At 41.5% G+C, this 26,485-nt stretch overlaps 1 protein-coding gene across 1 annotated transcript in view; it reads left to right on the top strand.

Moving 5' to 3' along the window:
* Positions 1 to 26,485, top strand: part of LOC125456801 (coiled-coil domain-containing protein 122-like) — a 48,346-nt gene that overhangs the window by 6,032 nt on the left and 15,829 nt on the right. The window contains exons 2-4 of the mRNA XM_048540208.1: positions 979 to 1,097; positions 14,236 to 14,634; positions 16,586 to 16,702. Of these exons, the coding sequence (XP_048396165.1) occupies positions 979 to 1,097; positions 14,236 to 14,634; positions 16,586 to 16,702 (635 nt within the window). The remainder of the gene's footprint in view (positions 1 to 978; positions 1,098 to 14,235; positions 14,635 to 16,585; positions 16,703 to 26,485) is intronic.

The raw sequence follows: 26,485 nt of genomic DNA, 5'->3' as shown, positions 1-26,485 counted from the left end.
GTTTTCACATAATGGGTACAAAAAAGTAAGGTTGTGTTTCATAAGTAGAGTTTATACATAGAATGGAAGATTTCACTCCTGACACGTATTGAGACAACTCTTGCAATAAATGCTGCTTAACTCACAATGAAGGGGGATTCAACAAGCTGGCAGCAGTCTGATACTTTGAGGACCAAGTCCATGTGTTTGTAGGGAATGGTAAAAAAAATGTTGAAAAGCATTTTGTAACTGCAAAAATCTGAATTCGGAATCAGTATCAAATACATCTCATTCCTCCTTATACCAAGTTATCCTGGTAGTAGTTATTCCTCATGAATCTTAGTCTGTGTTGCCCAGAGTACATTTGAAATGGAAACTGAAGGAACTGCAACTGCTATCAAATGCCCCTCACACTTACATATCCAACCAAAGCTACAAGGTACTCAGAAATCACAGAAGATTCAAAATCGAAGAAGAAGTTTAGCCAGTAGTATTTTAAACAGACAAAAGTGACAGAAAGAACTCCTACTTGAATTTCTTCACTTGTAGATTTATGTGCTGTTTAAGCGTCATAAGTGCATGAAAAGTAGTCTGAGTCATACAGCATAGAAACAGGCCTTTCGGTCCACCATGCCACCAACAAACACCAAACTAAACTACTCCCATATAATCCCTGTATTTGAGGAAATTCACACTTATAAATCTTATTTGTAGCACACCATGTTAAGTTCCTTTAAGGTTTTGGAATAGATTTGTAACACAGGTTGTGGGTGTTGAGGTTGGTTGGCTCGCTGAGCTGGTTTGTTGTTCCGCAGACATTTCATTACCCTGCTGGTTAACATCATCAGTGCAGGCTCCGATAAAGCGTCAGTGTGTTTTCCCGCCTGGTTTTTAAACTCTGGAGTCCATTGAGCTGGATAAGGTTCCTTTATGTAGAATAAATCTGATACTCTATCATTGACATACTAATCATATTTGGTTTTTTGCTTGCTTTTTGAGACATGACTGGACAAAGCTCACAACTTTCGCTTTCCGACATAGTTAAAGAAGTAGCACAACAACAGCATCAACAGAATGTAGAAGCAGAAAAAAACAAGAATTATCTTAGTAATTTGCAGGTAAACTGATTTATATTACATTGAGAAAACATGATTTCAAGTTAGTTTTGGTGTACTATCCATGCTGTTCTGCAGGTAGGATCTTACAAATTTAAATACTCAAAAATATATGCTGAGGTGTAAACCTGGTATTAGTGACTTAATTTGCAAAGATGAAATGAAAGAGAGCTTTCATTATTTACAACTAATTGAACTGTAATCAAAAATCTGTACTGTGGTACAGACTTTTTTGGTTAATACGTGAAGACAGCGTGTAATTCCTTCCGTTGAACAACTTAATAGCTTCCATTGTTGATGCTCAAAGCGAAAGAATACTGTTTTAAATACAGAACTGTCAGAGATCACTGATATAGCGAGTAGTTAAGAAGGTGATTGAGATTAATTGATTGATTAATTGACTGTGTAGATATAAAGAGGGACTGGTTTGTTATTGTTCACTAGCCACTTGGGTGTTTTCTTGGTAGTTGAAAAATATAGAATAAATTCTTTGCACAATGGTATCTTTTTTATTGTGTCACAAGAGAAAAAAAAATAAACAGGAGTTTCAGGTTCTGCTCACAGTAGGAGTTGGCTCTCTGCTACCTGGGTCAGTTTCACGCACTGTGCACATGTAAATAAAGGGTGAATTGGTGATGGGATACTGGCCTTCGTAGAATTATTTCATATAGCAAAACTGTAAAATTGGACAAACATTGTAACACTCCTGGTGCTAAATACTGTGAAAGAATATATAAGTCCTGGCTTTGCTCAACAGAACTAATCGAAATGTTTGGTAGATTTAAATGCAGAAAATACTTTGGGTAGAATAATGTTGAGATCTTGGAGTACAAATTACATCAATCATTGGGAATTGTGTCACAGCCTTTCAAAAAAAAAGCAAACCAAGCTCTAGGCTTTAGTTGTCAGCAGATAAATGAAAAGTTGGAAATTTTAACCTAAACCTGGAGTTTAAATATATATAAAAAAGAGGGACTGATGTGTAGAAGGAACTGGAAGACTGAGTAGTTAATAAACTTTTATCTTGGTTTCTGTTTCACCAACGGGCTTGGATCCAGATTGATGTCTGTGCAAATAAGGGCGCTAACACCTGTATGATCTCTCCACATGAGTCATCACCAGAAAGAGATTGTAGGTAAGCAAGAGTGTGGAACAGGATGCTAGGATGAGCAGAATTTCTCCTCACAACCCACGTTTAATAAACAAAGCTGCCATCAGGCATTGTCTCCTTCCATCTCTTAATCACTACCCCAACCAGCTTAATAGATCATCACACCCCAAAACAAAATCGACCACATCCGACCCACAATCCACACTCACCTTCTCTCAGACTCAGTCACTGTCCCACATTCCTTTTTAGAGGTTGGGCCAGGGAGTGGGCCTCAGGAATCCATGTGGAGCATGAGCTAGGAATTGTCAGCGAAGGAGCCACTGGCTTCAATGATGGGCCTAGCAATCATCATCAGGCAGAGTGGTCAGGCTATAAGCCTCAGTCAGGGGTTTGAGAGGAGAGGAAAGATGCTATTACCAGCAATGTTAAACTCACCAACCAGGACATGTTCAGCAGAAACGTCAATGATACAAGACTGGCAGGAAAGAAGAAACAAGGGATTTTAACAACTGGCGATTCTGTATGTCTTAATAGACAAATGACTGCTGTTGTTCAGAACAAGAAACATCACTGGTTATTTGGTTTACCAATCGAGGTAGTTTACATTGGATTAGCAGTTTTGGGTTTCTGTACTTCTGATTGATGGGATAATTGGACAATGTGCCAAAACTCACTGTTTAGCACTTCTGTAATTGCTCCTCAGGGTGTGGTTGTACTACTTGGCTGCCATTATGGGAATTGTGAGTTGCAATCCCCGAATTTTATAAGGCAGCACCACTGGGGACAAACTGTGATGCACAATTTGGGAAACCCTTGAATAGGTTTTTAGGGAAGGAGGAAGAGAAGATTGAGTTTGTGCCTAGTTCAGTCATTGTTTAAGATCCTCTATTTTGGTGCTAAAGTATTGCAATGAGTGTCTTAAATATGTCATATCTGCTCGTGCCCAGTACATGTTATCTTCACCTCATTATATATGTATGTGAGATGCTATGCTTCGGCAAGCAACACAGACAACATAGAACAGTACAGCACTGTACGGGCCCTTTGGCCCACGATGTTGTGTCGAACTTTTATCCTAAATCTAAGGTCGATCTAACCTCCACCCCTACCTAATACTATCATCCATATGCCTATCTAATAGCCGTTTAAATACCCCTAAAGAGGCCAACTCCACTTCCCTCTCCGTCAATGCATTCCACGCCCCGACCACTCTCGGCGTAAGGAACCTACGTCTGACGTCTCCCCAATATATACCTCCTTTCACTTTAAAACTATGCTCCCTCATAAAAGCTACCTCCACCCTAGGGAAAAGTCTCTGGCTGTCTACTCTATCTATACCTCTGATCATTTTGTATACCTCTATCAAGTCATCTCTCATCTTTCGTTGTTCTAAAGCAAAAAGCCCTCGCTCCCTCACCCTTTCCTCATAAGGCCTTCCCTCCATGCCAGGCAACATCCTGGTAAATCTCCTCTGTATGTTTTCAACGCTTCCACATTTTTCCTGTAATGAGGTGACCAGAACTGGACACAATACTCCAGATGTCACCGAACCAGGCTTTTGTATAGCTGGAACATAACTTCACTCTTGAACACAATCCCTCTATTAATGAAAGCTAACACTCCATCTGCCTTCTTAACAACGCTATCCACCTGGGTGGCAGCTTTCAGAGAACTGTGAACATGAATCCTAAGATCCCTCTGCTCCTCCACACTGCCAAGAATCTTTCCGTTAACCCTGTATTCTGCTTTCAAGTTTGTCCTTCCAAAATGAATCACCTCACACTTATCAGGCGTAAACTCCATCTGCCACTTCTCAGCCGAGCTCCGCATTCTATCAAGGTCCCTTTGTAACCTAGAACAGCTCTCCGCACTGTCCACAACGTGACCCACCTTCGTATCATCCACCCGTCCACTCCTTCATCCAAATCATTTACAAAAATCACAAATAGAAGAGGACCCAGTACAGATCCTTATGGTACACCACTTGTAACAGAGCACCATGTTGAATATTTTCCATCCACTACCACCCTTTGTCTTCTAAAGGTCAGCCAATTCTGAATCCAATCTGCCACATTTCCCCCATCCCATGCCTCCTTACCTTCTGCATGAGCCTACCATGGGAAACCTTATCAAATGCCCTACTTAAATCCACTGCTCCACCCTCACCCACTGTTTGGTTACCTCTTCAAAGAATTCAGTACGTTTTGTGAGGCATAATCTAACCTTCACAAATCCATGCTGACTATCATGAATCAAACTGTGCCTTTCCAAGTGATCACAAATCCTGCCTCTCAGAGCCCTTTCCAATAATTTGCCCGCCACTAACGTAAGACTAACTGACCTGTAATTTCCAAGGTTATCCCTGTTCCCTTTTTTGAACAAGGGAATGATGTTTGCCTCTTTCCAATCTTCCGGCATTATACCCGTGGACAGTGAGGACGAAGAGATCATCACTAAAGGCCCTGCGATCTCGTCCCTTGCTTCCCATAGAATCCTTGGATAAATCCCATCAGGCCTGGGGGACTTATCTAACTTCAACTTCCTCAGAATTCCTAGCACAATCTTATTTACTAACATCAACCTCCTCTAGCCTACCTGCCTGTTTCACAACATCCTCCTGTACAACTAAGTCCCTCTCAGTTGTGAATACTGAAGAAGAGTATTCATTAAGGACCTCTCCAGTCTCTTTAGGCTTTGTGCACAAAGTCCCTTTACAATCCTTGATTGGCCCTACCCTTTGTCTGGTCATTCTCTTGTTCTGCACATCCGTGTATAAAGCCTTGGAGTTTTCCTTGATCCTATCCACCAAGGTTTTCTCATGCCCCCTTATAGCTCTCCTAAGCCCTTTCTTCAGCTCCTTCCTGGCTAACTTGTATCCCTCTAGAGCCTTTTCTGTTCCTCTTTTCCTAAACCTTACATAGGCCTCCTTCTTCCTCTTAACCAGTCATTCGACCTCTCTCGAGAACCATGACTCCCTCACTCGACCACATCTTCTCTGCCTGCAAGAAACGTACCCAGCACATGCAGTATGCATTCCTTGAACAATCTCCACATTTCTGTGGTGCTCTTCCTTGACAGCATCTGTTCCCAATTTATGTTACCCAGTTCTTCCCTAACTGAATTGTAATTACCCTTCCCCCCCAATTATAAACTTCACCTTGCTGTATGTACCTATCCTTAACCAATGACTATCCTGAAAGAAACAGAGTTATGATCACTACCACCAAAATGCTCTCCTACCAACAGGTCTAACACTTGGCCCAGTTCGTTGCCAAGCACCAAATCCAAATTGTCCTCTCCTTGTGTTGATCTATCTACAAACTGTGGTCAGGAGTCCTTCCTGAACACACTGGACAAAATCTGCTCCATCTGAACTATTACAACTAAAATGTTTCCAATCAATATTTGGAAAGTTGAAGTCACCAATGACTACAACCCTGTGACTTCTGCAGCTTTCGAGCATCTGCCTCCCAATCTGCTCCTCTACTTCTATGCAACTATTAGGGGATCTGTAAAAAGAAAACAACAAAGTGGCTGCTCCTTTCTTGTTCCTGACCTCAACCCAAACTGACTTGGTAGACAGAGATAATGGGAACTGCAGATGCTGGAGAATTCCAAGATGATAAAATGTGAGGTTGGATGAACACAGCAGGCTTGACTTGACTTGGTAGACATATCATTCTCGAACTGCCTTTCAGTAGCTGCTATTATCGCCCTGACTAGCAATGCCGCTTGCCTGCCTCTTTTACCACCCTCCCTATTTCTTTTAAAGCATCTAAACCTGGAACTTCCAACATCCATTCCTCTCCCTGAGTTAGCCAAGTTTCTGTAGTGACCACAACATCATAGTTCCAAGCACCGACCCATGATCTAAGCTCATCCACTTTACTTCTGATACTTCTTGCATTGAAGTATACACACCTCAAACCATCTCGGAGTCCGCATTACGCTCCATCGACTGCATTTCTTTATAAAGCACCTCACTCCCTGTTGAGTCTGTTGGAAGGCGGAATATCACATCCTCTGAATTATAAATCCGGTTTCCTACCTCCTGCCAAACTAGTTCAAACCATCCTGTACAGCTCTAGCAAACCTCCCTCCCAGGATATTTTTGCCCTTCCGGTTCAGGTGCAACCTGTCCTTACTGTACAGGTCCCACCTTCACCAGAATGTGCTCCAATTATCTGCATAATGGAAGCCCCCCCTCCTACACCAGCTCTGTAGCCAAGTGTTCAGCTGCACGCTTTCGCTATTTCTTAGTTCATTAAGAAGGAGGCTTTCGCCCCTCATGGGATCTTCTTGGTACGGATGTTTGCAAGCTATATTTAAAAGACAGCTGGGCACTACTCCATTGGCTGTAAACTTCCCAAGTCCGTGTGATGGCTGGTCCTAGCAGCCAACAAATACTTGCAAACAAGCAGACACTGGTAGCTAGGGTTTAGTGATGCTGCTAGATGGGGTCACTGAAAGAGACATCTTTTTTCCTGGTGATGGTATCAGGAGACCATCCTGTTCAATCCAATCTGGCCTAAGTCCATATAGCAGCAAAGTATCATTCCTTGCCTAACTTTTACAGTAGCATGTAACCCAAAGTTGCGAATAGTACTCCCAATTGTGGTTTTACCACATCTTGGCTTTTTTATATGCCTTTCCATAAAGCTGATTATTACATTTTCATGTTTTATCCATTTGCAATGTTGTGGATAATATAAACCAATTTCATTGCACAAATGTAGCCGGGTGCATTGTGCAAAATAAAATATAACATACATTTCGCTTACAGAAGCAGAATTACTCCCATAAAATCTGCACCCCATTTTTCTATCCTGAATGCATTGTTGAACCCTTGTTAATGCAGTGTTGTAGATGTAAATCATGTCATCAAACTAGCATCCCCACTAAAATTACCATCATACACAACTATTGAGTATTTGTGAGCAATGATGATTAGCTTTTTGACAAAGCAGACTACTGTATTTCTTTATAGGAAGTGGGTATCAGGAAGTATAGTTAAAGTTGATGCATGCCTCTGTGGGCTTCTATTGATAATGCTGATAACTTATCCCCAGGAAAGGAGCCGCAGAAGTCAAGGTTGGGAAGAAACATAGGTGCTCTGTGTGAAAGGAAGGGTGAAACTGAAAGCAAATTCATTGAGATTCTCCAGCTTAGAGTGACAGCAAGAGACAGCACAGATACGGTTGTCATTATATTTGAAAATATGAGTGAGGGAAAGGACAGAGTAGGGTTCAAACAAAGAATATTCCTCATTTTCGACAAAATTAGGATCAGTGTGGGTTTCATACTGTCACAATCACACGAGATTTATTTGCAGAGTGGTCAGTGATCTGAAATTTATTTCATTTGTTTATCCCCTTTTAGCTATTTTTAATTGTGCTCCAATTTAAAAATAACCAGCAGCAAAGCTGAAGTTTTATATAACAATAAAATAATGTAAATGATGGAAATCTGAAAAAAGCACAGAGAATGATGGAGAAACGCAGCAGGTCAGGCAGCATCTGTGGAGAGAGAAACAGAGTTAATGTTTTGAATTCGATATTACTTCAAAAAACATTTTTTTCTTCATACCTATGATAAAGGTAGTGGATCCCCAGTGTAAAAGCCAGCACTAGGAGGGAGTTAGAAAGCAATGAAGGTGAACAAGCCAAAAGATTAAAACTAATTCCATTGGAGAGAAGAGCAGAATTTCTTCAAGGTGGACATACCTAAAAAGGAAATGGTGGTGAATTAAACACACATATAAAACCAAGATGCTGGAAAGCTGAAATAAACACAAAGAATACTGGAGAAACTCAGCAGGTCTGGCAGCATCTGTGGAGAGAAAAACAGAGTTAATATTTCAAACCCAGTAGAACATTCCCCAGAGAGGCTTCTGGACCTGCTAAGTTTCTGAGAGTGCTGTGTATTTCTAGCATTATCAGTTTTTGTTGCAATTTTACAAGCTCCTTACTGTTTTTGGTCTTGGGGGAGATGATTTCAGTACTTATTAACATTTTAACCTCTACTTAATTCAATGCTGTTCTATTTAAGTTCTGAAAATATACTTTGTTTCAAAAACCTAACATTTAATTGCAATATTTTAGACATATAGGAGTGGGTAGTAACACATAAGAAGCTGAATTTTACCCAAAAACAACTAAATGTCAATTTTGGGGTATTTAACAAATAGTTTATTTCCCAGAGCACTGTGAGTTCTTCCATTCAGTTCTCCGCTACTCACCTTATTAAATATGCCCCATGCCTCTACGGCACAGCTGTGCTCAGCAGCATGAAATGCTTTCTGGTGCCAGGGCTTACCAATGTATGTGCCTTGATCTCCATTTTTAGGCTCCAGCTGCTTACGATATTACACACTGTCAGCTTGGCCTTAAGTAGTCACCCAGGCCAGAGTAATGTCCACAGTGTAGGGTAATGCACAACAATGACCAAGAAGGTTAATGACCTTCTCTATTCAGCAAGGGTAGCTGCGTCACTCTTCTCCCTGATATCTCATGCTCACTCTAACTCTGCCAATGCACCCACCTCCTACCAAGTCTCATGATCTACCATTTTCAACACAGCATGCAGGCTTTTGACTCAGGAGTTCTTGCTCACTTAATCCTGCCAAATGACTTAACCCTTTAGACCATAAGACATAGGAGCAGAAATTAGGCTATTTGGCCCATAGACTCTATTCTGTCATTCAATCATAAAGTCATATAGTTCAACAGCAAGTAAACAGACCCTTTGGTCCAACTCATCCATGCCAACCAGATACCCTAAAATTAATCTAGTCCCATTTGCCAGCATTTGATCCATATCCCTCTAAGTTGGTAAGTTTCTCAACCCCATTCTCCCGCCTTCTCTCTGTAACCTTTGATCCCGCTAACAATCAACACTCTATCTATTTATGTCCTAAATATACGCAATGACATGACAATGAATTCCAAAGATTCACCATTGCCTGGCTGTAGAAGTTTCTCCTCATCTCTAAAGGGTCTTCCCTTTACTCTAAGGCTGTGCCCTCGGGGCCTAGCCTCTCCTACTAATGGAAACATTTTCCCAACATCCACTCTATCCAGGCTTTTCAGTGTTCTATAAGTTTCAGTTAGATACCCTGATCCTGATCAACCCCATTGAGTATAGACCCAGAGCCCTCAAATGTTCCTCATACGTTAAGCTTTTCATTCCTGGGATCATTCTCCTAAACCTCCTCTGGACCTGCTCCAGGACCAGTGCATCCTCCCAGAGATATGTGGCTTAAAATTGCTCACAATGTCCTAAATGTCGTCTGACAAGAGCCTTGTAAAGCCTCAAGTATATCCCTGCTTTTATATTTTAGTCCTCTTGAAATAAATGTCAACATTGTATTTCCCTTCCTAACTACCAACTCAACCTTCTGAGAATCCTGGACTAGGACTCCCAAAGCTCTTTGTACATCAGATTTTTTCCCCATTTAGAAAATGGTCTATGCCTCTATTCTTCCTACCAAAGTGCAAGACCTCACATTTTATCATGTTGTATTTCATCTGCCACTTCTTTGTCCACTCTCTTAATCTGTCAAAATCCTTCTGCAGCCTCCTCACCTCGCCAATACAACCTGACACTCCACCTATCTTTGTATAATCTGCAAACTTAGCCAGAATGCCCTCAGTTCTTATATCTAGATCATTAATGTATAAAGTGAAAAGTTGTGATCCCAACACTGACCCTTGCAAAAACTACTAGTCATTGGCTGCCATCCTGAGGAGGACGCTTTTATCCACACTGTCTGCTTCCTGCCAGACAGCCAATCTTCTATCCATGCTAGTTCCTTGTTTCTAACACCATGGGCCCTTATCTTACTCTGCAGCCTCCTGTGCAGCACATTGTCAAAGGCCTTCTGGAAGACCAAGTAGATCACATCCATTGTTTCTCCTTTTTCTAGCCTACTTGTTACCTCTTCAAAAAATTCCAACAGACTTGTCAGGCATGACCTCTCCTTGATGAAATCATGTTGACTTTGCCTTATTTTACCATGCACTTCCAAGAATTCAGAAATCTCATCCTTCACAACGGACTCCAACGTTTTACCAAGGACTGACATCAGGCTAATCAATCTGTAATTTCCTGTCATTTGCCTTACTCCCTTCTTAAAAGATTGGGGGGTGCCTTACATTAGCAGTTTTCCAGTTCTCTGGGACCCTCTTGACGCTAGTGATTCCTGAAAGATCACCACTAATGCTTCGACTATCTCTTAAGCTATCTCCTTCAGAAATCTGGGGTATAGTCCATGTGGACAAAGTGATTTATCCACCTTCAGGCCTTTCAGTTTTTCTCACACCTCCTTTCTCAATAGCCACCATACTCCCCCTCCCCTCCCCTCCCCACCCCCACCACCACTGACTCTCTTGAAACTTTGAGATGTTATTCGTGTCTTCCACCGTGAAAACAGACATTAAGTACTCATTCAGTTCCTCCTCCATTTCTTTGTTCCCTAGTACTACTTCTCCCATATCATATTCCAGCAACCCAATATCCTCTTTTGCCAATATATATCGAAAGAAACTTCTGCAGTCTTCTTTTATATTACTGGATAGCTTACCCTTATATTTAATTTTCTCCCTCCATATTTCTTTCTTAGCTGTCCTATGTTGATCTTTGTAGGCTTCCCAATCTCTTGGCTTCTGCTGCCTTTTGCTGCGTCATATGCTTTCTCTTTTGCTTTTACACTGTCCCTGACTTCCCTTGTCAGCCGTGATTGCTTCTTCCTCCCTTTCGTATGCTTCTTTGTCCTAGCATTGAATTTTTGCTGTGTCTCCTAAATTATATCCGGAAACTCCTACCATTGCCGTTCCACTGTCTTTCCTGCCAGGCTCCTCTCCCAGTCAATTCTGGCCAGTTAAGACCATAAGACATAGGAGTGGAAGTAAGGCCATTCCGCCATTTAAATCATGGCTGATGGGCATTTCAACTCCACTTCCCTGCACTCTCCCCATAGCCCTGGATTCCTTCTAAGATCAAGAATTTGTCGATCTCTGCCTTGAAGGCATCCAACGTCCCAGCCTCCACTGCACTCGGTGGCAATGAATTCCACAAGCCCACCACTCTCTGGCTAAAGAAATGTCATCTCATTACAGTTTTAAATTTACCCCCTCTAATTTTAAGGCTGTGCCCATGGGTCCTAGTCTCCCCACCTAATGGAAACAACTTCCTAGTGTCCACCCCTTCTAAACCATACATTATCTTGTAAATTTCTATTAGATCTCCCCTCAACCTTCTAAACTCTTATGAGTACAATCCCAGGATCCTTAGCCGTTCATCATACGTTAAACCTACCATTCCAGGGACCATCCGTGTGAATCTCTGCTGGACACGCTCCAGGGCTAGTATGTCCTTCCAGAGGTGCCGGGCCCAAAATTGGACACAGTATTCTAAGTGGGGCCTAACTAGAGATTTATAAAGCCTCAGAAGCACATCGCTGCTTTTATATTCCAACCCTCTTGAGATAAACAACAACATTACATTCGCTTTCTTAATCACGGACTCTACCTGCAAGTTAACCTTTAGAGAATCCTGGACCAACACTCCCAGATCCCTTTGTACTTCTGCTTTACGAATTTCCTCACCATTTAGAAAATAGTCCATGGGTGCTTGTCTCTGTGCACAAACCAACCTGGTGGCAGCATCACAATATAAAGTGCCACTGACTCCAAAGTGCACATTAAAGTGTTAAGTTGTATTAAAAATGATTCCTAGTATGCCCTAAAGATGTTGTGAAACTAGTTTGTTGCTTACCCAACCTCTGTGCTACCCCTGGAGCTTTTCCTGAGACGTTGGGGAATGCTGGCCAAGCTGGATACCCAGAGAAGGCATCAGTGAGTTGCAACTGGTAGCTCTTGCTCAGTCTTCCATGTTAGCAATTGCTCAGCATGATATGGGAAATTAGCAAACTGTGTATGAATTTGGTGAGATTACATAAAAAGACGTTCATGTATGCAAATAGGTGTCTCGTCACTAACTAGCAAGATTCTCATCTGGGGTGTAAAATCAGACTTTTTTTTCTCAGTTGAGAATCGATTTTTTTCTGTTCTTGCCATGTATTACTAATTGCCTCATCGTTGCCCATGTTATAGAGGCACCAGGAAGGTTCCATCCAGCATAACAGTAAAAATCTTTCAGAATGTAACTTCAATTGGTTATTGTCATCTGGAAGCCAGCGTGGCACTTTTCAGTTGTAATTTAAAAATGACATTAAGTACATTCGGTTATTTTAGAAGATAATAAATTTATTTATCAAGCATATAGAACTGTGTGATGGTGCATTGGGTCAGAAATCACACAACACCAGGTTATTGTGCCACAGATTTATTTGAAAACTCAAGTTTTTGGAGCCTCACTCCTTATTCAGGTGTTAGTGACACAAGTAGTATTAGACACAGAATTTACAAACAAAAGATCAAAGGTTCACACCACTGATGAGGATGTATTAAACAAGCTTACGATTCTGTTAAATCTTTAAACAGTTAAAGGTTTTAATTTATTAAAATCCTATGACAATGGTCACAGCACAACAATCGCCAAACAGGAATGATCCCTCCCAGTGGGGAAACACTTCAGCGGTCATGAACATTTGGCCTCAGATCTTCAGGTAAATGTCCTCCAAGGCGGACTTTGGGATACGCAGCAACGCAGAGTCGCCAAACAGAGGCTGATAGCCAAGTTCAGTATCCATGAGGATGGGCTCAGCTGGGATCTTGGGTTCATATCACACTACAGGTGACCCCACCACACTATACACAATGGCATACCTGCACACACTCACTCACACAAACACAATCTCTCTCTCACACACACACACACACACTCTCACACAGATCCTCTTTCACACACACACTCTCTCTCACACACACACACTCACACAAATCCTCTCCCAGACACACACTGTCTCTCTCCCAAACATATTCACACAAATTCTCTCATACACACACTATCTCTCAAGCATACACACACAGACACATACTCTCCCCCACTCACATGCACGCGTGCATGCACGCGCACACACACAGACACACACTCTCTCTCCCCACACACATGCTTTTACTGTCTCTCGCTCACCCCCACCCACCCACACACAAGCACAGATGTTGTCTCTCTCCCCCTCCCTCGCAAGCACACATTCTCTCTCCCTCACACACGCGCATACACGCCTGAATCTATAGGTTGAATTTGTATTTGCAGATACAGACTATTTTGTTCAAAAAGCACACAATTTATAGACAGTCAGATCAATGTGGTGTTTTTTAAATTCCTACCTTAGTAATAAAACCAGTCTGACCAAATCACGCAGATTCTAAACAAGGCCTCACACCTAACATACATTGTCCGACCTAAAATGTCACCCCTTCTTTACACTGATAATACCTTTACTTCTCTCAGGACCGTGACTTGAAAGGAATTTGGGGATTCACGTATACAATTAACACCTTCTTAGATTTGTTTAATACATCCTCATCAGTGGTGTGATCCTTTGATCTTTTCCTTATAAATTCTGTTTCTGACACTACCTCTCTCACTAACACCTGAACAAGGAGTGAGACTCTGAAAGTTTGTATTGGACTATAATCTAGTGTCTTGTGATTTCTGACTTTATCCACCCGAGTCCAACACCAGCACCTCCACATCATGGTGTATTGGAGCAGAATTCATATTGTTATGTGCTGGATAAAATTTCTTCCAAGTCTAACAATTCATTTTCAAATTCCAACTTTCTCTTAAATCGATGCATGTCATCAATGATAAAAATTAACTGGAGTATGTCTTATCCAACTGTTAGATTATGACTTCTCCAACATTTGAAATATTGGACTTGATTATATTAATGACATGAGGATATATTAATATTTTTCACTTCGACCAGTAATGATCTACCTTTGAATTAAATACCTGAATGTGTGGCAATACTGTTGAAATCTAAAGCACTGTTTTTCTTTTTGGTGTCTAATTAGAATGAATGACAGTTCAATATTAAAATGAATCTAATTTTATTTACAGGCCAAATTATTTGAACTGGAAAAGGAAAATAAAGTCATTTTGCAGGAAATTAGAAAAACTGAGAAAGAGATTTACCATTTAGAGAATGAATCGGAAAATCAGCGACAGTTTTGTGCTGATCTGGAGGCCCAGCTGTGGAATCTTAATACAAGCAATTTGCAACTCCAGTATGCTATACAACAAGAAGAAGAAAAATATTTGAAGTTGCTGTCTGAGTATGATAAATATCGAAAGAAAATATTGGCTCATAAAGAGGTGACTAATCAGGTAGAGAGTAGAAATCCAATAATGATGCAACTTGAAGAAAAAATGCTCATGCTCAAAGAATTAAAGATAAAGAAAGAAGAATTGATGGCAGATCTTATGAATCCTGAAGGAAATATAACTAAACAAGTACAGGTTTGAAACATTTTCCATGTTATTATTTAATGCCCTGGATTTACTTAATGTTCTGGATTTAAAACATTTTTAACAATATTATGCTCCATTATCTTGACTTTCATGCCCACATATTACTTTATGGTTAGCCCCAACTGCCCATACTTCTGAAAGCATGATTTATTTCTTTGTAGTTTTTGGGTTAGTTTTCCAGAAGAGACAGAATACCTAAGCCATAACCCCAAACTAAAAGGTTAGTCGATACTCTGATGACCAGAAATGCAGCTGCTTGGTCATGATATTGCATTGGGCACGTTCTTAACAAAGCCAGAATGTCCTATCTCTATGTCTATGTCTTGACATAGAAAACTGCCAGCCAACCTGATTATCCAGCAGTTTCAGAAGAGAGCACTCTTAAATAAACTGTCCCAAAGTGGAATGTCTCCCAGAAGGATTTAAGTCTAGATTTCTTAGGTAAGCTGGCTGAAAGGTTGAGAGGAGTAGGTGATTGAATTGGAGAGACTTGGGGAGAGGATGCTTACTTCATTTGAGGAACCCCCTGGACCCTTCTGGGACATACCTACTTCTTGCCTGACAGTTGCCCAAGTAGTCAAAAATGTTGGGCTACTTGCTTTGACCCCACTTTCCAAGGCAGCCCAAAAAGGTGAAGTACAGTTGGATTGAGGCCTTTACGTAGCAGTTAATTTGAGAGTCTCGATAAGCCTAAGGGTGGGCAGGATGTTTGAAGTTTTACCTGCTCCCCTTACCCATTCTGTTAATAACTGAAGATTGAGGTTCATTAGAACATAGAACAGTACAGCCCTTTGGCCCACGATCTTGTGCCGAACTTTGACCCTAATCTAAGTAAGTAATCTAAGTCTAACCTCCGCCCCTATCTTATACTGTCATTCATCCATCCTGTCTAATAGCTGCTTAAATGCCCCTAATGTGGCTGACTCCACTACCCTCTCCGGCAATGCATTCCATGCCCCGACCACTCTCTGAGTAAAGAACCTACCTCTGACGCCTCCCCTGTATCTACCTCCACTCACTTTAAAAATATGCCCCCTCGTAATAGCTACCTCCACTCTAGGAAAAAGCCTCTGGCTGTCCACCCTGTCTGTATTTACCCAAATTACCAAAAGGATGTGGATGCTTTGGAGAGGGTGCAGAGGAGGTTTACCAGGATGTTGCCTGGTATGGAGGGTGCTAGCTATGAAGAGAGGTTGAGTAGATTAGGATTATTTTCATTAGAAAGACGGAGATTGAGGGGGTACCTGATTGAGGTCTACAAAATCATGAGGGGTATAGACAGGGTGGATAGCAAAACGCTTTTTCCCAGAGTGGGGGACTCAATTACTAGGGGCCATGAGTTCAAAGTGAGAGGAGGAAAGTTTAAGGGAGATGCGCATGGAAAGTTCTTTACACAGAGGGTGGTGGGCGCCTGGAACGCGTTGCCAGCGGAGGTGGTAGATGCAGACACGTTAGTGTCTTTTAAGATATATTTGGACAGGTACATGGATGGGCAGGGAGCAAATGGACACAGACCGTTAGAAAATAGATGACAGGTTAGACAGAGGACCTTGATCGCCGCAGGCTTGGAGGGCCGAAAGGCCTGTTCCTGTGCTGTAATTTTCTTTGTTCTTTGTACCTCTGATTATTTTGTATATCTCCATCAAGTCACCTCTCATCCTTCATTGTTCTAAAGAGAGAAGCCCTAGCTCTCTCAACCTTTCCTGATAAGACCTCCTCTCCTTTCCAGGCAACATCCTGGTAAATCTCCTCTGCACCTTTTCCAATGCCTCCACATCTTTTCTATAGTGAGGCAACCAGAACTGGACACAATTAGTCTTTATTAATGTGTAAATTTTCCCTCACTCCAATGCTAAAAGAAATTGAGATGCTTCAAGTGTTCTGTGAGCAATGACTTTCGTACTGAAAAGAATTAAAATATATTTTATTGTTTAAACAGGGAAAAATTACAGAATTAAAAGCCAAAATCTCAGAAATAAGAGAAGCAATTAATGAAAAATCAGTTCTGTTAATCAAGGAACAAGAGCGTCATGTTCAACTTCAGAAAGAGATAGAGGTAATGAATCTGTGTTTGCGAACTTGATATTAGTGGTGCTGGAGTGGAATTAAAACTTTGAAACTGTGAAATGTAACCTGCAACCTGCAGTACAAATGCCAGCTGACATTTTTTTTAATTGACAGTTTTGCTGTGTACATCTTCTTTTCAATAACTAGGGCCCTTCGTTGTATTATGTAAATGTGGTTTCCATAATGCAGTTGGGAACTTGATTTTAATTTCGTAGAGTCATAGAATACCTACATTGTGGAAGCAGGGCATTTACCCCAGCAGGTCCACATCAAATCTCTGAAGAGCATCCCATGCAGACATACCCTCCTAACCATGCAATTCCCATGGCTAATCCACCTAGACTGTACATCTCTGGACACTACAGGCAATTTAGAATGGTCAATCTGTCTAACCTGCGCATCTTTGGACTGTGGGAAGAAACCTGAACACCCAGAGGAAACCCACACAGATGTGGGGAGAAAATGAAAACTGCATACAAACAGTCGCCTGAGGCTTGAATCAAGCCCAGGTACCCGGTGCTGTTGGATAGCAGTGCTGATGTTTAACCTAAGAGCTAAATGGAGATAGGAGATGCTGAATCAATGAGCTAAGTATTTTTGTAGCACTGCTTCTGGGCAAGGAGAAACAGAGAAGCTTTCCCCAGTCCCTCATGCCAACATTCCAACTCTTTTACCTACCAAGCTTTAGTCTTTTCTGATTACTGGAATCTCCATTGGTCCTTCTCTGCATCCTTTTATGCTGACTTTTCTAATGGAAAATGCTCCAAGCTATCAATCTGGCCAGCAGCCAGTGAGGAAAGATGATCATAACATGGTCATTAAGTCCCACCAATAAGCTTGGCAGGAATTCTACATTCACAGAATTTCACTATTTTCCCTGCCACTCCCTCCCCAGCTTGCAATAATTATTGGGGCTTATTTATCTGAAGAACCCAAATAAGATGCAATATTAAACTTAACAGCTTTAATCAGATTATTTTGTAATCTTCATTTAAATAAGTGCTCAAATCAAACATAAATTGAAATAATATTTTCTGAATTTGGCATCTTGAGTATTGGCATTAATCCTTAACATATTTTCTACTAAATTCATTAGAGTATCAACAAACCGTCAGCCCAAGTGTACTGGGGGAGTAAACCCCTCCCCCCAGCTAATTAGAATTAGTATCATAACTAGCACAAAGGGAGATGATTTGTGGCTGTCAGAGACCAATTATCTCTGGCCTGTGACATTACTGCAGGTCTTTCTCAGTAGTGTTCCGGATCCAGTCATCTTCAGCTGCTTCATCAGTGTCTTCTCTCCATCATTCGGTCAGAAGTGAGAACATTCACTGATGATGGCAAAGTGCTCGGTACCGCTACCAACTCCTCAGATACTGAAGCAGTCCAACCCCACATTCAAAGGTTCTCGGGCTAACAAATAGAATTATAATTCACCCTACATAAGTGCTAGGGAGTGACCATTTCCAATAACCACCTCCATTTAATGTTAATCAGCAGTGAATCTCTACAACATCAACTTATGCAGCAGATCAGAGGCTGGGAACTCTATGGTGAATAAATTTGTTTTGAACTTTCCTGATATTGTCCATCATCTACAAGTCACAAATCAGGAGTATGTTTAAATTCTGTTCCCTTGCCGGGATGAGGGCAGTTCTATCAACTTTCAAACTCAACACGATCCAAGATAAAACACCTTAAACTTTCACACCCTGGATTACCTGCACAGCGTGGTGGCAAAATGTACATTTACAAGATGTACTGCATCGCCTCACCAAGGCTCCTTCATTAACAACTTCCAAATATTGTAATCTATAATGCCTAGAAGGGCAAGAGCAGCAGGTGCATGGAAGCATTACCACCTGTGAGTTCCAATCCAAGCCATGTACCACCTTGAATCACAACTAGATCAACATTCCTTCATTACTACAGGATAAAAAAAGAACTGTGGGTATGCCTACACCAGATGGACAGGGGCAGTTGAAGAATGCATCTCACCACCAATCTTGCAAATGCACACAGGATGGACAACAAATGGTAGCCTTGTCAGTGACCCTCATATCATATGAAAGAATTTTGGAAATAAGAAAGTAGCCAGCCTGTAGACAAATTTTAACAGCTTTTCACTTCAGTCCCTTAGTTTTGGAGGAAAAGCCACATCAATCCTAGAAATAGCAGGAACTGCAGATGCTGGAGAATCTGAGATAACAAGGTGTAGAGCTGGATGAACACAGCAGATCAAGCAGCATCACGTTCACCTGGACCATCTCCAAACCTCTTTCTCCTTCCTGGACCTCTCTGTCTCCAACTGTGGCAACCACCAAGAAACCGATACCCATTTCAAGCCCATCAACTCCCACAGCTACGTAGAATACATCTCCTGCCACCCAGCTTCCTGCAAAAATGCCATCCCCTATTCCCAACTCCTTCGCTTCCACTACATCTGCTCCCAGGATGAGGCATTCTACTCCCGTACATCTCAGATGTCCTCATTTTTCAAGGATCGCAATTCTCCCCCCCTCCTCCCCCGCCAGTGGCCGAGAACTCCCTTGACCGTGTCTCCCGTATTTCCCACAACTCATCCTTCACACCCTCTCCCCGCAATAACAGCCAAAACAGAATCCCCCTCATCCTCACGTACCACACCACCAACCTCTGGATCCAACGCATCATCCTCCGCCACTTGTCCCATCTGCAGTCCGACCCCACCACCAAAGACATTTTTCCCTTCGCCACGCTTATCTGCTTTCAGGAGGGACCACTCTCTCCGGGACACCCTTGCCCACTCCACACTACCCTCCAGCCCCACCACACCTGGCACTTTTCCCTGCAACTGCAGCAAGTGCTACACCTGCCCGTACACTTCCACCCCCACCACCATCCCAGGCGCCAAGAACACTTTGCACGTCAAGCAGATGTTCACCTGCTCATCTGCTAATGTGGTATACTGCATCCGCTGTTCCCGTTGTGGCCCCTTCTACATCAGGGAAGCCAAGCAGAGGCTTGGGGACCACTTTGCAGAACACCTACGCTTGGTTCGCAGCAAACAACTGCACCTCCCAGTCGCAAACCATTTCAACTCCCCCTCCCATTCCTCAGACGACATGTCCATCTTGGGCCTCCTGCAGTGCCACAACAATGCTACCTGAAGGTTCCAGGAACAGCAACTCTTATTCTGCTTGGGAACCCTGCAGCCCAATGGTATCAATGTCGACTTCACAAGCTTCGAAATATCCCCTCCCTGACCACAATCCAAAACCAGCCCAGCTCGTCCCCGCCTCCCTAATCTGTCCTTCCTCCCACCTATCCCCTCCTCCCACCTCAAGCCCCACCCCCATCTCCTACCTACTAACCTCATCCTGCCGCCTTGACCTGTCCGTCCTCCCTGGACTGACCTATCTCCTCCCTACCTCCCCACCTACACTCACCTTTACTGGCTCCATCCCCGCCTCTTTGACCTGTCTGTCTCCTCTCCACCTATCTTCTCCTCTATTCATCTTCTATCTGCCTCCCCCTCTCTCCCGATTTATTTCAGAAACCCCTTCCCCTCCCCCATTTCTAAAGAAGGCCCAAAACGTCTTATTTAGCTTTCCTGCTCCTCTGATGCTGCTTGGCCTGCTGTGTTCATCCAGCTGTACACCTTGTCATCTCACAATCCCTGAAAAACAGCTTTCCACCATTTCCATGCACAAGTCATTGAAAATATGTTCAACTATTAGAGAGCCATACCAAGAGCTATTTAATTAATAATGTTTGGAATTATGAGATGAAAGGTGTGTTCCCCAGTTTGATAGTTCATAGTTTTATTTATTTCAATTTTTAGCGAAGTGATCTCTCATTGAAAAATAAGTTTGCAATGCTGTCAGTTTAGCTTTAACAGTAAGATGGAGGTTTAGGACAAAAGAAACAAGGATATAAATGTAAAGATTTTAAATGGAGAGCAAAAGTATAACCCCTTTAATCCCAAAACATACTTTATAAATAAAGAAGAAACAAACCAACTTTTGTATTGTACAAAAAACACCACTAATTTCATACTCACACGAGAGTTCTTGTGCCTAATAATAGGTTTAAGTCACCTGCAGCTTCAACTGGAACTTCTTCCTGGAAATACCATGTACCTTTTCAGGGTTTTTATCGCAATGTTTCTGGTCTAGGACTGACTCTTAACTCTTCACCCCAAGTTAATTGATTAACTATCTCTGTCATTCCTTTCTCAGGAGCACTGCTGCATACAGCTATTCTGTTCCAAGTTCTTTACAGAGTTAACTGTACCCAAAGAAACTAAAAGCTTCTCTAATTCAGCTAAGGTGTTTCTCTTAAGCTGTAAAAAAAAGATTCCAGAACTCCCTACCAAACCTTTGAGGCCCCATTATTTATCACACTTGGTCAAAAATAAAACTCATTAATGCACAAAACCTATTTGCTCTAAAATCAGGCTTCAAAAATGTTTTTAAAGAAATTGCCATGATTGCAGAAATGCTTACAAGTTAATTATTAACTTCAGACATACAGGAAAACCACCAGTTACTAACTACCAAACCAGCAATGACTATTAAAATTACACATGTAAATCCCAGTTAACATCAGAATATGAGCTTTAATGTCTGATTTATTACCTGGCACATGGCATTCTGGTTTTGTCAGCTAACCTATGTTCAGTGAATCCAATTCACAAGGGAAACAATAAGAGTAATTACATTTGCTCTAGACTAGCCTATAGATAACAGTGAAGTTTATGACAGCTTTAAGCTCTTATACCAGAGAATCCTCCCAAATCATCACAGGGGCATCTGTCCGCTTTGCCATTATACAGTACACAATATCAATCAAATAAGGGACGCATCCTGGGAGATTTTACAATTTATCACCTAGACGTAAAAACCGTACATTTGGCCAGTCATTATCAATCAGATCAATAGAAATGGAGATCAGCTCAGTTTCTGTAAAAATAACTGATCTGCAGCAGCAGTTTTATGCCCCTATGGCATGTTGTAAATCTATTCTAATATTTGCACAGAGCAAAGGGAACAGAGCATAGACTAGGCACAGAATGAGAAGAAGCAAAATAGAAATTGATGAAATGCACAGCAGTTTTATTAGCATTTGTAAAGCGAAAATACAGGTTAATTGTTCAGATATAACCCGTCAGGGTGCAGAACACTTACTGAATGGCGGGAAACCCAAAAACCCTTTATTTTGTGGTATTGCATACAAATTGCTAAATCAGATTAAACAGAATGTTTGCATTGGTAACTGGGGAGGGAGTTAGCTGGTTTCCTAGCAAAAATAAGTTCCTCAATTTTGAGAGGACTGCAAAGGTTAAATCATATCTAATGAATGCAGCTGAATCTTTTTAAGGAAATAGCTAATGTGATAGACAAGGGATTGCCCACTTGATGGAATTCTCTTCTTTCTGGCAGTATTGTGCTTAATGTCTTATCTTGTTCACCTTCATGACATTCTGCTTCCTTTTTCATGTTTAATCATGTATCAGTTTCAAATAGCATTGATGTGTTGCATTTTGGTATTAAGAATGAAGAGAGTCAATAGAAAATAAAGGATAAAATTCCAAAATGGCTACAGCAGCACAGAAACAGGAGCATATGTGCATAAATCAATGACTATGTAGAACAAGTTGAGAAAGTGCCTAATTGACATATGGAATTCGGGGATTTCCAATTAGAATCATAAAGTACAAAAATCGTAGGATCAGAACTAGGCCATTCAACTCATTCAGTTTCTCCATTCATCAAACTGATCAAGCAAGTAAGTTATTCTGAACCTTTGTAAAACTGGTTTATTCTCAATTGGAAAGTTGGGTGAAATGCTATAGTGGCCTGAACAGAAACCAAAAGAACTGCAGATGCTGTCAATCAGGAACAAAAACAGAAGTTGCTGGAAAAGCTCAGCAGGTTTGGCAGCCAAAAAGAAAAATCAGAGTTAACACTTCGGGTCTGGTAACCATTCCTCAGGACAGAATCATCAACAATTCCCATCATGATAGTCAAAGCAGGTGCCTGGCAACTTCACTTTGCTACTTGCTCCCCAGACTGTATTCTTGGATGCCCAACAACAATGTCACCCTCCAGGGCATATGCTCTACTCATCCCCCATCTATGGATGCTGGCATATGACATCTGCCAGCCTCTCAGGACCCTCATAACACCTTGCCAATCACTAGGATATTTCTGCACTCTAAAGTTGAACTTTGGGACACACCAACAACTAGCATTGATATGTTGCTACCAAGACTGTTTGCACGCAGTCACAGAATTGTTATGGGGCAAAAAAGGTCATTTGGTCCATTATGCCTGCATCAGCTCTTCAAACAAGCAACATTGCCTAGTACAGATTTCCTGCTTTTACCCACATCTTGCACACTATTTCTGTCGAAATAATTATCTAATGCCCTCTTAAATGTTTAAATTGAATCTGCCTCCACCACTCTTGCAGGCAATGAATTCCATATCCTAACTACTGAGTGAAAAAGTCTTTTTCTCACATTACCCTTGCTCTTTGCACATAACTTTAAGTTTATGTTTTATCATTCTTATTTCTTGTAAGAGGGAATTTTCTTCTCTCTATCAACTCTATCCAGCCCACTCATGATTTGTAAATTTGTGTCATATCTCCTGTCAGACTTCTTCTCTCCAAGGAAGATAGTCTCAACCATTTCAATTTATCCTCATAACTGAAGTTTCTCATTCCTGGAATCATTCTTGTAAATAACTGACAGGCACCCAATTCACAAATTGGACCAGGCTAATTTGCATTACCATTTAGCATAGACACATGGCTGTCACCAGTCCTCAGTCATATCAAGAGAGACAGTGGTCAGTCAGGGAATCTGGTAGGATATGTCAAGAGCAGCCTCCAGTTTCGGTCTAGAGGTTTGGGCTCATAATGGATGAGGAGTAAAGTCTAGAGCAGCCCACTGCCCGACTGGGCTCTTTCTGTCCTATTCTGGGCTATTTTTCCTGAAATGAGAGAAGGGGAGGGATTAAGTGAATTAAAAATGTGTGGCACAGCTGTTGGTGTTGGTGCTTTTGGGGTTAAGGTGATAAGGTGCCCTGAGCAAGTGAATAGACAGCGCAGAAGCCATGCAGGATTAGGAGGATTGACCTTGGTTGGGGGTGGATGCAGAAGCAGAGATGGAATGAGGGTGAAGTAACAGAAAGAAGATGGTGTCTTTACCCTAGCAAGTGGTCAAAGTCATTGATCTTCTCCCTTTATTGGTAGACACTCCTCCAGATGGCTAAGACTGCAATATCCCAGGTAACAACTTCAGACCAGTCTGACAGGATCTGGTAGGGAATCCTCTGCCAATTCGAGGGAAGGGTCCCTGCTCTGCACCACTGTATCCATCTGGACTTCCAGGTGCCTGTTTTCAGAGTAGGATGCCAGTTTGCCCCTTCTTGCTGCACAGAAGGCAAATGTCACTAACAAAGTAAGGCAGTTCTGGACTGACAGTCCTTTTAAAGATGATAGAAGTAGGTTACAAGGAGATTTGAGAGGGCTGCTTAAAGTCGTGACTCACCTGAATAATGTAGATTGAGAGATATTGTTTCATGTAAATTTTTTAACGCGCTTATTGCCTAATGAAAACAACCATTTATATTCATAGCCGTACATCAAAGATATTATAACCACTTGACTCAGTTAATCAAACTATGAACTTACAGAACCCCAATGTGATTACAATAGCTTGTAGAATTGTTCCGACAACTCTATAATGAAAACTTCTGTTCTTATGCCAGAAACCATCAACTGAAATTGCAAGCAGTCAAGCTGACTGATTTTTTTTTTGGCAATATGAAGTGCTTGTGAATTTAAATACCTTGAAACACCAAGGTTGCTAAGTCTAATATCTGTGATAGGCAGATAATTAATCTCCACTTGGAGAGGCAAGGATGAACCAAGGATACTCAGCATGGCTTTCTAAGCAGGCGATCATGTCTAATAAATGTGACTGAATTTTTTGGGGAGGTGACTACATGTGTATTTGAGGGTTGCACAGTTAATGTAGTTTACATTGACTTCAAGAAGGGTTTTGGTAGCGTCTTGCTTGGTGAAAATCTCACCTCCAATTAGTTGTTCAATTGTCCACCATTCACAACTAGACATGGCAGAATTAGAGTTTAAATCTGATCTATTTGCTGTGGAATCATTTAGCTCTGGCTATATGTTTCAACTGTTTAGCATGCAAGTGGTCCTGTTTTGTAGCTTTACCAAATTCACAACTCATTTTAGCCTTACCTGGTGCAACTTGGCTTTGGTTTAATATTTGCTCATGGGATGTGGGCTTCGTAGGCCAGCATTTATTGCCTATCCCCAAATGCCCAGAAGCAAGTTAGGAGTCAGTCTAGAGTTACATATGACCAGATCAAGTAAGGATTGTAAATTTCTTTGTCTAAAGGATATTAGTGAACTAGATGGATTTTTATGACAACCAACCGCGTTACATGGTGACCTTAAACCTAATTAAATCAAATTTCGTTATCTGCCTTGGTAGGATTTAAACCCATACCCCTAGAACATTAACTCAGGGTTCTGGATTACTATCCCAGTGACAGTATCACTTCCTTTTTTCTTACATTACAGTAGAGTCAATAGTTCAAAAAGTACATCATTGCTGCAAAACATGGGATGGGTGCCAGTGGGCTGGAGGACAACTAATGTACTATTTTCAGGAATGGTGGTAGAAATAGACCAGGAAACTACAGGCTGCTGAGTCTAATATCTGTGGTAAGGAGAGAATTAATCTCCACTTGGAGAGGCAAAGATGAATCAAGGATACTCAGCATGGCTTTCTAAGTAGATGATCATGCCTAACAAATGTGATTGAATTTTTTTGGGAGGTGACTGGATGTGTATTTGAGGGTTGCACAGTTAATGTAGTTTACATTGACTTCAAGAAGGCTTTTGATAGGTCTTGCATGGTGAACTGGTTAAAAAGTAAAGAGCCATAGGATCAAGGGTAGTTTGTCCAATTAGATCCAAAATTGGCTAAGTGGCAGGAAAGCAGTGGGTCTTGGATGAAGGTGTTTTTTTGTGAGGAAAACCTGTACCCTGTGGCATACCAGAGATAATAAGGTGTAGAGCTGGATGAACACAACAGGCCAAGCAGCATCAGAGGAGCTGTAAAACGGACATTTCGGGCCTAGACCCTTAGGTACTTTGCTGTTTATTGTGTACGTTAGTGATCTGGATTTGAATATATGAGGTATATTCAGTAACTTCACAGAAGACATGAAAATTGATTTGTGGTGAATAACAAGGAGAAAATCCTTAAACTCTGGGACAATATAGACAGGTGGTCTAGCTGAACAGAGGCCAATGGAATTTAATCCTGACAAGGGTGAGGTGATGTATTTTGGGAGAAGTAACAACTAGTACACAGTGATTGGTAGGACCCTAGGAACTACAGAGGATTAGATGTGCATGCCCATAGATCCATGAAGACAGCAAGATAGCTAGATTAAGGTGATTAAGGAGGCATATGGGATACTTGCCTTTTATTAGACAAGGCATTAAATACTAGAGCTGGATAGTTATGGTGGAGTTGTGTTGTCCGTGGTTTGGATGTTTCAACCCTAGTTACTAAAAAAGCTCATTTTACTCAGGTACTGTACTTGCGAGATGAACCACAGGGTCAGAGTCAGCTCGCAATTCAATGTTGTTGTTGGTGCTGTGATGGGTGTTTATTTGTGAAGCTCCCAGTAGTCAGTTGGTTGCCATTCGGTTTCCTAACCAGCCAGATTGGGGAACT

This window comes from Stegostoma tigrinum, chromosome 12, assembly GCF_030684315.1.
Source record: "Stegostoma tigrinum isolate sSteTig4 chromosome 12, sSteTig4.hap1, whole genome shotgun sequence".
NCBI lineage: Eukaryota > Metazoa > Chordata > Chondrichthyes > Orectolobiformes > Stegostomatidae > Stegostoma > Stegostoma tigrinum.
The sequence above is the reverse complement of the archived record's forward strand: the minus strand, read 5'-3'. Positions and strand labels throughout refer to the sequence as shown.